An 11,229-nucleotide genomic window follows, 5' to 3' on the forward strand; every position below is an offset into this window, starting at 1 on the left:
ACGAGCTCTGACCTGCGTCTCTATAAGTAACTGATAAACAGCTAAAAACATCATCGCTCAGTGACTGGAGCAGCAGTGACAGTGCTGGAGCTGGGGATTTTCTGACCTGTCAGGTATGAAGGATCCAGAGCAAACCACATTGGTTGGACCCCGGAGGATCACAGCTGGTGTGGGGTTTGCTGGGTCTCATCCAGCACAGCCAGCCGCAGCAGCTTCACAGCAGAGCCGTGCTCTCCCCCACTGTACTGCAGGGTTTGCACCGGAGCTGGGTGGGAACGGGTAACAAAGTTGTGGCATTGCAGCAACGATGTAGCAAATCTTAATGCAAGGCCCTGTGGGGGAGTATTTTTATTTTAAAACAAAACTGAAGTAAAACTCATTAGTGCTTGCACTCTTAACACCCACATGCTCATAAGCACCAAGTTGCACCTATCGGGTATTTCCCCAGGTGCTTTGCTTGGTGACTGTGTGTTGGCTTTGGATGTGCGCTTACCCCTTAGGAGCTTTGGATGTGAGCTTACCCCTAAGGATCACCTTAGGATGGTGATCGTGATCTTTTCTCAGTCTGGACGGATGGTGATCGTGATCTTTTCTCAGTCTGTCCCCGAGTGATCAGGATTTACTCACTGTCCTTTGTTTCCTTGCCCATCTTAAGGCTCTTGCCTTGTTCTCTATCTTCCCACCATCATCTCTTAATGGCTTGAGTCTTTGTGTTAGCCTGGTTTAGGCTCTCCCTTTTTTCAGGCTCTCCTTTTTTTCCTGAGCTGGGTGTGCTGTGATGTGCTGGGCTGGATGACCAGCTAATCCAGGTGCCATCAACACCTGCCGTGCTCAAAGGCTTCTGAGCCAGTGCCCTGCTGCCCCAGCAGTTCCCCTTCCTGCTCCATACCTGCCAATTTTAACATCTCTTCTGCAATTCTCTACAAACCAGGTTTTAGACACCACAGCGCTGTGTTACGCCAGACCCAGGCCAGCTGCCGCTATAGTACAAGCCTTTCTGCAATAATCCTCCTACGTTCCTGTGGGATGCAGGGCTGGAGCAGCCTGTCCGCCTGGGCACCGCTTCCTTGGCGGTCATGAGCACCGGGCAATTCTGCGGGAAGCAGCCATGTGGCTACTTATGGAGAGAAGAGCTTAGGGAAATACTACTCCCACTAGCTCTCCCTCTTGCAGACAGCTGGGAGCTGTGCGTGCAGCCCGTCCTTATTTGCAGGGTGGGGGGAGCTGCTTGTCCCCACAAACCCTCCTGCCCCACAGCACCTCCTGGCAGGGATGCCAGTTGCTGACACTGCAGGGAGGTGCCCTGGCGTGGGGCATAGGGCCCAGACTCGTCTGCCTTCCCCCTGGCTTTCCTTTCCTAGTCAGAAACTGGCACAACTGTTTCAGAGTTGCTCACGCCTTTGTGCAAGACAGCTCTCCCCAAATCTTTCCTCTGCATGACCCCAATCACAGCTTGCCATCCCGTGGGAGGCTGTCCCAGGCACAGGCCAACTATTCAAAGCAGCACATAGCCAGGCTCGCCGCTGGCCGGGCACCTGGCCACCACCTTTCCTGTTTACCTCATGGTGACAGCGCAGCTCTGTGTGCGTCTCTTGCTGCGTAGGAGCAGGTAGTCGGGTGTTTACAGAGCGAGCATGTGCCAATGCCCAGCCGGGATCCTTCAGCATTGCCCAGCGCAGGCTCTGGAGCTGCTGGGATCTCAGCCAGCAGGCAGCGTGCTGAATAGCAATGCTGGGTTTAGAGCTGGAAATTGTCACATGAAGAGCTGTGGGCTTTGGTGCCTGATCCCGGGAAACGCAGTGCTCAGCTCTTTTCCTTCCAGGTGTTACTGGTGTAACCGTATCCTACGCCTTACCTCCATTTCAGAGAGCAGCTTGCTTTGTTTAGAGGCACGTTCTGGCCACAGACAGCTGGATGCAGGCGAGGCCAAAGGGAACATCACTTATGCCTTTGGCCTTCATGTTTAAGTTGCCCCAGCTGGGGCTCCCCTTGAGAGCTTGTTCTCCGAATGTGCTGAGCGGGGTTGTGCTGTCTGCTTGTGCATCCCCCGCAGGAGCCCTCCTGGGACTGGGGCCCTGGGCCGGGGAAGCACAGCTCCGACAGGCTGCTTCGAGGTTTTGAATTCTCCAGCTGGTCAGGGTACTGCGAAGGTCTCTTGAGAGAGATGTATTGTGTCTTTTTTTTTAGGGCCTGTTAAGTGCTGTAGCTGGAGAAGAGCTCTGATAACTATGTCCGTTCTGAAGAGCTTTTAAAAACTGCTGAGATTTCCCCAAAGCCTTAGTAAGAGAGTGGGCTGCTTTGTTGGTGGATGAATGTTTCTTGGTTACGGCATCTGCCTCGGATGCTTCTCCACTGTGGAGAGAGAGGGCATGAAGATGGATTTTCTTCAGTACCTTTATTTTTTTCTGTAGTTGGCTCATCACACCTCTGTGGCTTGGGTAGAAACTTGAACTGAAATCATCAAAATATTGACCATGCGATGTTTTTAAATTGTCTGGAGAGTCCATCCTGATGTGGCTACATTTCTTTGTTTTCTTCCTGTTTACACCCTAAAAAACCTTCACAGGATCTGTGTTTATGAACGGGCAGTGTAAAAGCCTTGTGGTTTTCCTCCTCCCGCATGCTGTCACACCGTCTAGCGCCTGTGGATCCAGGGGGGATCCCTGCTCGCTGCAGGTTTCTGCTAGGGAAGCTGGCCCTGTTTGCTGTAGTGGGAGGCTGAGTAGCTCCCCATTTCTATGACAACAGTCGCACTTTATGGTGGTGATGTGTTCATAAATAGCTCATGAAGGTGGCTCCCAAAGTACACCACCAGCCCTGTTAGCTGTAGTACTCTCTCACTACCCATTTCACCTTTCCCTTTAGCAGCAAGCCCACACTACTGCTAAGACGACTAGCAATATATGCTTTACCCTTGCCAGCCACAGACTTTTTAAACATCACTTTTCTACACTTCATTGGGCCAGGGGAGCTAGAGGATCTACTTCCACTTTTTCCCCACTTGTATTTTTTCTGCACCACTTCTGACTCTTTCTCAATGAACCAAGGAAGACTTATCTAAGTTTCTCACAGAATCAGGTCTCAGGTGGTATTTTAAAAAAAAAAACAACCAAATCCTCTACAAAGGTTTAAGAGGTGCTCCAGGGTAGAGGAGTTAGTGATGCTGACCCCACAGAACAGGAGCACAAGGCTTGAGAGGGAGGAGGGTAAAGACAGGTCCCCTAGAGCAGGTCCCTGCCTCGGAGAGGCCAGGAGGACAGAGGAGCTTTCCCAAGTGTGAACCTGTGCTGGATTTGGAGTTAAGGGGATGGAGGGGTTCAGTTCCTGGCCTTCTCCTCTGTTTCCCCTCTCAGTGTGGGATCTCTGACAAACTTCTCAGCATTTCTTAACTCTATTCCGTAGGAGAGGGACAGAAGACAGTAGAGAACCTGGTGACAGCATCACCTTTTAGCACAGTGCTAACCTCGCATCAGCCAAGGGAAGCCTCTGACTTCAGTCCAGTGACTACTGCCATTCCTGAGACAAGCCTGGAGAAAAACTTGACTGCTGCAACACTCAATGCCACTGGAGCCCACGCTATGGAGATGGAGGATGCCTCCATCCCTACCACCCCCATGGTAGGCACCAAGGCAGAGAGACTGCAGGTTTCCACCACTGCCAGCCCCGGTGACGTCACAGTTACACAGCGTGAGCACCACAACATGAGCTTGACAGTCAACAGCAGCACTGAAATCCCCTCCCCTACCCCGACTACCAGTACTCTGGAAGAAAACCAGCCCAACCATGAAGTCACAGAGCCTTTCAGCACAACTGAAGAAATGGATGACGCAAGCAGTGCAACCCCCACGCTTCCTCTGAACAGCGTGCCAGGTGAGGTTTTGCCTTTACTGCCTGTGCAGAAAGTCCTGCCCCAAGGATGCACAACCTGGAAACTTCTGTGAACTCTCATGGGAACTGGAGAGAGGGGGAAAAGGGGAATGAGCCATTAAGCACGGCCAGTTCGGTGGGACTGACTTGCAGAGGTGCTGTTAGTTCAGCATTTTCTTTGCAAACCCCATTAATTATGGTATTAATTGTGCTGGCTGCTTTCTGATGAGGACATTGATTGTGTGCAGGGAAGTCCTTTATATATCTCATCCACAACAACATGCTTCAGCAGTGCTGCCCAGCTGGGCTGTTTCTGCACCAGGGCTGGGAGCTTGACAGGAGCCTTCCCTGCTGCCTGCAGAACAGGGCAGCACACCCTCCCTTAACACAAAGCATGGAGATGGGCAGGCACAAGCATCAGCCCACCCATCCCTAGGCAACCATGGAAACCCCTACCCTACCTTCAGATCCCTCTGGGCAGTGTGGGGACTGGCTATAGGGTCTGCAATCCCAGTCTCGCCCACCTTGGGGCCTGCCAGGCTGTCACACACCCCTGATGCAAGGCAGATATTGATTGACTGTTGATTTGCATAGTGTTCATGTACAACTGCATCCTTCGCCCTAGCTTGTGTCACAGGGTCCTGCTGTTCTGTGATGCACAGACATAGCCTCAGGGGATGCTGCTACCCAGTCCCTGGGCAGCCTCCTTTGTGCTCCCATAAGGAGGGATGAGAGACCTTTCCCAGTCTTTTGTTCTGGGGTGATCTCCAGCTCTGTGCAGAGCTGTTTGAGGCTTCTTTGCTTGTCCTTTGTCCCCAGAGGATAGGACTTGTGGGCCCAGCTGAGGTTGGCTGACATTGCAGATTGGCACATATGAAAACCAAGAGGACTTTCTAAGCACTGTGGCTTATAGCGTGGCTCAGCTGTGGCTGTGCTATAGGACCTGCTTGTTTTCCAAAGGATTGTCAATAAGCTGCTTTTCTTATAGTCCCAGCAGTCTTCCTTACAGCCTTGCTTCCATCTCGTCCAGTCTCACAGAACAGTGCGCTTGCACTTTATCCTTTGAAATAACTGCTTGTTCCTATTTTGCAGCAACAACTAACAGCTCTCAGCTGGGGCCTTTTGATGGGCAGACTGTGGGGCCCACAGCAGCAAGGTCTGAAACCAGGCCAGGAACGAGCCCTGCGGGTGCCACGGAGGAGAGCACCATGGAGCCCAGAACCTCCTCTGCTCCCATCTCCACCATAGGGAGCACGTCCTCTGCTACCACTTCCAGTACTGTGACGGTGAGACCCCTTGTGACCAGCTCCACGTCTACCAGCACAGCTGCCATCCCCACCAGCACGTCTGCACTGGATCAGCCATTAGAGCCCATGCACGAGAAAGCTTCTGTGTTGGATGTTGGCGATGACGAAAATCCAGGTAAATGCTCTGCTTTTGTCCCTGCTCTCACAAAACATGGCAAAGGGTTGGGGCTACCTCAGATTGCTTCTCGGTTGTACTGAGCAGAACCAGAAAAGCAAGGCTTTGCTACTCCAGCCCCTGAAGGCTCTCCTTTGGCCTCATTCCCTTGGTATCCTTGCAGAGCTACCCAGTTCTCCTTTGGCTGGTACAACGAGGGCTGATCCCTTGGTAATCACTGTGATCTCCGTCTTCATTGTCATGGTGGGCATCCTAGGCCTGGTGGGCTTCTTGAGATACCGCCAGCACAACAGCCGCATGGAGTTCCGGCGCCTGCAGGACCTGCCCATGGTGAGTAATGCCTTCAGCCCAGCCTGACATGGTCTGGCCTGCTACTGGCTGCTTTGCAGTTCCCCTTCTACTACATTAGCAATGCTTTGGGTATTTGCAGCAGCAAGAATGCTGATCACAACTCCTGTTCCCTCTTAGGTCCCTCTCCTTCAAACCTCCCAGGGTTTGAATCAAGACAGCAAGTCTCAAGGTTGGCCACTAAAGAAGCTCTCTGCCTTCCCCTCACTCTGCAGGGGAATGCTAAGAGGTTAAATAGAGAGAGGAAGGGGAGCTCCATCCAAACTTCCCCTGAAATTACACCTTCCTAGCCTCTCCTCCTGTATTCTGATATATTTGTGACTATGACAAAGCAGATTCTGTGCACTGTTCCAGGGAGGTTGTCTGTCTGTCTGCGTTTGACCCTTTAGGGATATAAAAAGATATGAGGATTTCAGAGGCTGGATTGGCTCTGGGGAAGCTGCAACTAACTCACTGCTCTTTCTGGGACAGAGGAGTACCGATTCCCTTCTGCAGCTAGCAAGCAAGCTGATGTTGTTTCAAGCTGAGTGGAGTTTTCCACAGCCAGGGTTTTTCACATCCCTGCAGCAGACAGGGTCTTCCTGCTTCTCCTCCTCTTCTCTCCAAAAGCTGCAGCAGGAGGGGAGAGTGACAGTCCAAAGATCCAGGAATTGCACAGGGACAGCATTTAGGTGGATTGCTGGGCAGATGGCCACACTGTGACAGTGTGGATGAGAAGGCTGTGCTGCCTGCACAGCACTCTTCCAGGCTGGGACTGTATGCCATCGTGCAGACATCTGATTAAAGCACGCTATTCTCTGCTTCTAGGATGACATGATGGAAGACACCCCTCTCTCACTCTACAGCTACTAGGCAACCAGGCTGTCCTCTGCCTGGCCAGCTGAACTTCCCAGAGGAGAAGGCCTTGAGGACTTGGTCCCAGACGATCTGCTGAGGAATGAGGGGCTGTGATTTGCACACAACTGAAAGATCCTTTTCAGATGGCTTTTGGTTTTAGACTTTTTAAATAGTTCAATGTTGAAGTGTTTATGCTGGGAATCAGAGCCCAAGTCTGGCCCTTTCCTCCAGGCTCTCCTCGAAACAATGCCCTGAAAAGGTGCCGCCTCCTTTTAGTGTGGTGACCAATTAGCCAAGACAACCTTTGCCATCACATTCTGCATGGATGTCTTCTGTCCATCTTGGCCACTGCTGCTTTCAAAGGAGGTGGGCAAGTGATCCATACAAGAGCTCTTAACACTGGTGGTGTCAGCACAGTGCTAGCAAAGGAGACTGCTGTTTTCTGAGGGAGCCAAGGATGTGGAAATCAGTTCTCTTGGGCTCCCTCTTGTTCTGTATTTTTAAGGTTGTTTGGTTTTGGTTTTTTTTCTTGCACTTTTTTTGTTCCTGTTTCAGCTTTAGTCCTGGGATTGGCACTGCCTATCCTGAAACACCTACCAGGAGGATGACAGACTGCTCTGCTTCCTTCCTACATGGATACCTTTTCTCTTTAACCAGGGAAAAGAGTTTTGTGGCCACTGGAGAAGTGCCCTTGCTACTTGATGTTGCTTTGAAGTTGCTGGGACGAAAATTAACATAATTTTAGCTTAACAGGGCTTGATAGGACTCAGGCTATTGCCAATTAGACACACTAATTTGGTCTCACCAAAATTAGGAAACTGTCTCTCCCATACTTGATGCTTTCAACATATGCGTAAACTCCTTGCCCAGGCTCAGTAAATGCTTTAGTCCATTTCCCTGCCTGGATTGACACGTGCCTTTCCTCAGGTCCCTGCCATTTTGCTGCTAGCATGTGGTTGCTGAAAGTTGTTGTACAAAACTAGTACTGCACTCTCCCTCCTCTGCTATGCAAGGTCAAAGCTCCTTTACCTTCTAATGTTGGTCTTTGAGCCAGTTCGTGTCTTGTCATGAGGACAGATCCTGGATGTAGGTGCCTTCCTCCCCTTCCCTTTCTAGGTGTTAGGCTGATTAGATTCTGCACTTTCACCTCAAAATATCACTGCTGTAGACTGCATCCAAGGCTCTTGAGGCCCCTCAAGAAAACCCATGGACCAGAGCCTCTGAGTGTAAGTCTGAGGATCTTTTGGTGTCCTTGCCTCAGAAAGACCGGAGTGTGTGTGACATGAAAGCCTTCATGTAATTAACACCTGCTCCTGTTTTCTAATTCACATTTGACTGCAGGTAAAGAGAAACATATGCCTTCTGTAGAGTGTTTGATTTTTGACTAAGCCATTTGCTCCCTCAGGATACAGCAAGGTCTAGAGATTATCTACCACATTGCTCTTACAAGCCTCAGTCTCTCCTCTCCTTTCGGTAGCAACACTCACTGACCCCGCAAAGGACAGATACCAGGCCTCGCTAGCAAAAGTATCTTTTTTTTCCAGTGCTGTTATTGCTTGTCTTAGCAGGGAAAGGGGAATTTCCCCATCAGCAGGGCTCAAATTATCTGCAAAGCCCAAAGATGGAGCAGAACCGGTCTGGGTTAAATAGATGAACTGGGTAAGGCAGCAGTTCCTCCTTCCTGCATTACTGCTTCCGAAGTGGCTGACAAATGGCTGCAGCGCAGTTTGGGTTCAGCTGTTGGCTTTGGCCTTGCATCTGTTTATTGTAAGGATGCCCAGTAAAATAGGGAAGAAGGGTTGGTTCTCTCCTACTATTATTGCATGAAAACTAAAGGGCAATTGTCACAACTCCAAAGCTTTTGTATCAAGCATTGTCTGCACAGAGCAATCTCCCTAGCTACAGACTTGTTTCCCCTGCCGGAGGGCAGGGTGCTACTGGTTTTTGGCACAAAGAGAGGCAAGTTAGTGGTGGAAAATAGAACTCCATCCTGGCTGGAACTGGTGCAGGCTGGCATAGCTGGAAAGTGTCCCTGCACACAACCAAAAGGGCAGGGGCTGGTTGTTCTGGTTTCCCATGCATCGCTGTCCAGGGGAAAGGGGTGAGCAAGAAAACTCACCCAACACCAAAGTGCAACTTTCTTTGTAAAATATGTTAATAGTGGATTTTTTTCCTGCAATAAAGTTACAAATGCCAAAGGTGTCCCGGTCCTTATATTTCCATTGCAAATATCTAACTGAAAAGCTTTTGTAGATCACAGTGAATCCTGTGATAGATAAACAGCAGCAGTTTGGGGTAGGAAGACTCACAGAGCTGATACTAGTGGAAACGCCAGACAGCTATAAACCATAGCTCTGAGGGTTCAGAAGGACACCACCCCCTGCTTGTGTTGCTTCTTGTCAGGGTCATTCCCTGTCTGGGTTGACTGAGATTAATTTCTATACAGCCAAATCAGATGAAATCTGTCTTAGAGAACCACACTAGACCAAATAATCTAACATGCACCTTTAGACTCTCATGCTTTGCCTCTGATTGAAGATACCCTTATTCTCGTCTGTTGTCAACTGTAACCCCGAACTCTACTTACAGAAATATCCTGAAAGCCAGCCTAATCCAAACCTAAGTAGCATCATCTGTCATGCTTCTTTCTATAGTACAGAAGACAAAGCAAATTGAAAGGCACGTACTTCTTTTTGTTTAGCTTTATAGCTGTTTTGATCTCTTCTCTTTGGAACTCAGGCCCACAGGGAGGTAAGCGCTCATGGTTTGTTTCAAAAGCCCAGCTCTTGCTACAGACCTGGTAAGAGTCTCTCCTGAGCTAGTGGTCTCTCCTAGCTGTTACAATACTTGGGCAAAATCATCCAGCTCATATCATAGACTGTTTGTGTTGCAAGATTTTCTACTGCAAAAGCAAAATATGGTGAATGAAACTACTTGGTCATTGTGCTTATGCTGGTTTTGAAAGAGTTCCCACAACGAATCTAGAAAAGCAAATCCCTGGAAGATCTAGAGCAAGGGGAGAGCAAACAAAGACTTCTTAACCTAGCAAAGTGCTTGCTGAGTAATCTGAAAACTCGGGGGTGAACTCTAAACCCTGCAGAGATTTCAGTCCTGTCCCAACATACAACCGTACAAAACAGAAGAACTAAGTAACGGAACAAAGATGCTACAACTAAGCCAGCCTTCTCTGGTCGGAAGTCAGCATTACTCTGGTGGTTTGTGTCGGAGTTTCCTCTGTTCTGCCTTTTTACCACCAAGCCCACTCAGAGCTGATTCATTCTTTGCAGAACAAACTGCTGAGCTGCCTTGTTAGAGAGGTAGCATAGAGCAGCTCTCCGTTAGCTGGAGAGAGGGCAGCCGGACAGGCTTGTGCAGGCAGCCACCCTCAGGAGGCACGAAGCTTACTGCTTTTGCCCAGCCAAGTTCTGACCTCCCAGCCAGGTGATGCTATCTCTGAGGTGGCCAGATTTGGAGACGGACTGTGGGCCAGTTGTATGGGCTTCATCTTTCCCGTGCAGCAAAGCAAACTGACAGAACCAGAAAACAACTGTTGCCAATTTCTGCATGTCCCTTTGAACACAGCTCTCGCTTTTGATGAGGCTTAGTTTTAATGCCTCCTAGGGTAAGGCACAATTATATTATTAATTAGCAAGGGAACAAGAATCAAATCAAATCACTTACATTTAAAGGCAAATAGGAGGGAAAAAAACCCAGATAAAAGAAAAGCAGAGTTTGAGATCCACCTGCCTTCCCTTCCTCCCGTCTCCAGACTCATGTTTTGAAGGGAAGGGGATTTGAGCACCTGAAAAGAGACAGTGCTAGAGCTGCTGTGCCAAGGGCAGGGCTACCTGTGCTACATGCTGGTTCTCTGCCCACTCAGTTTTCCTTCGTGGCTCAGTGCCTGTAGTTTAGCTTTGGACACTGAGAATTTTCACTATCATGTCACATTGCAAGTCTGTAAATAAGGCTACAGACAGTGTTCAGAGACAGAGAAACTGCCATGAGAAGCATCAGAGTGGACAAGGCAGTGTGTGGATCTGGTAAGACCAACAACCCCATGAGGCTCTCCCATGGATAATAGTCCCCTGTGCTTGCTACCACTTAAAGCAGAATGAAAGAGACATTGTACCGATCCAGGGAGCAGGAGCGCAGAAGCAAGCCAGGGAGGCAGAGAAGTAAACTTTCAGTAATGAAGGCTACGAAATGATGCATAACCTGGGAAGCTTTTAGCCAGTAGCCAAGCAATGTTCTTCTCATACCCAGGGGAGAACAGAAAATGCCTACTGTCATTTCCCAGACACCTAGGAAGGAAACGGGAGACTGCACGCCTCCGCATTATTTCTACTCAGTTTTCTGTGACAACATTCAATTCAGTATAAATGTGGATTTGTCATGGGGAAAGGGGGAGAGTTTTTCTAAGTGTACCTCCTGACCCTCCGCCAGGGATGTTCCCATCTAATTGCTACCTCTGCTTCACTGCATAGCAGAAGTGAGAGAGGGATCTTCTCTCCAATCCTCCCTTCCATCCCTCACAAAGAAAAAGGGAATCATGCACTTCCTGTCCATAAAACAGCCAAATCTGTGGTCCTACTGCTATGTAGCTGAGTGATAAGCAAAGCTGGAAGACCATGACTGTTAATACAAAAGTCTCCAGCAGTATTAGGTCCCCAAAACCGTTCGTGTTTGATTTTTTTTTAAATCCCCCAGAACTTTGTAAGATAACCAAGGTCTTCAAACTTCCACATCCAACCACAT

General features: G+C 49.4%; 1 protein-coding gene across 1 annotated transcript; it reads left to right on the forward strand.

Annotated features, from left to right (window-relative positions):
* The first annotated feature begins 3,406 nt into the window (after positions 1 to 3,406).
* Positions 3,407 to 8,673, forward strand: LOC103905585 (uncharacterized protein PB18E9.04c). The gene is made up of 4 exons (XM_009287302.2): positions 3,407 to 3,870; positions 4,960 to 5,289; positions 5,453 to 5,619; positions 6,445 to 8,673. Exons 1-4 carry the CDS (start codon positions 3,579 to 3,581, stop codon positions 6,487 to 6,489), a joined length of 834 nt encoding a protein of 277 aa, XP_009285577.1. The 5' UTR covers positions 3,407 to 3,578; the 3' UTR covers positions 6,490 to 8,673.
* Positions 8,674 to 11,229: the final 2,556 nt, after the last annotated feature.

The sequence above is a fragment of the Aptenodytes forsteri genome, unplaced genomic scaffold (genome assembly GCF_000699145.1).
Source record: "Aptenodytes forsteri isolate BGI_AS27 unplaced genomic scaffold, ASM69914v1 Scaffold119, whole genome shotgun sequence".
Taxonomy (NCBI): Eukaryota; Metazoa; Chordata; class Aves; order Sphenisciformes; family Spheniscidae; genus Aptenodytes; species Aptenodytes forsteri.

What these genes read in the sequence shown, in the direction of transcription:
- LOC103905585 (XM_009287302.2), top strand. Translation starts at nt 3,579, where the DNA reads ATGGAGATGGAGGATGCCTCCATCCCTACCACCCCCATGGTAGGCACC. An exon ending in TGGCGATGACGAAAATCCAG is followed by an intron (nt 5,290 to 5,452) that starts GTAAATGCTCTG and finishes GTATCCTTGCAG; the next exon opens with AGCTACCCAGTTCTCCTTTG. An exon ending in GCCTGCAGGACCTGCCCATG is followed by an intron (nt 5,620 to 6,444) that starts GTGAGTAATGCC and finishes CTCTGCTTCTAG; the next exon opens with GATGACATGATGGAAGACAC.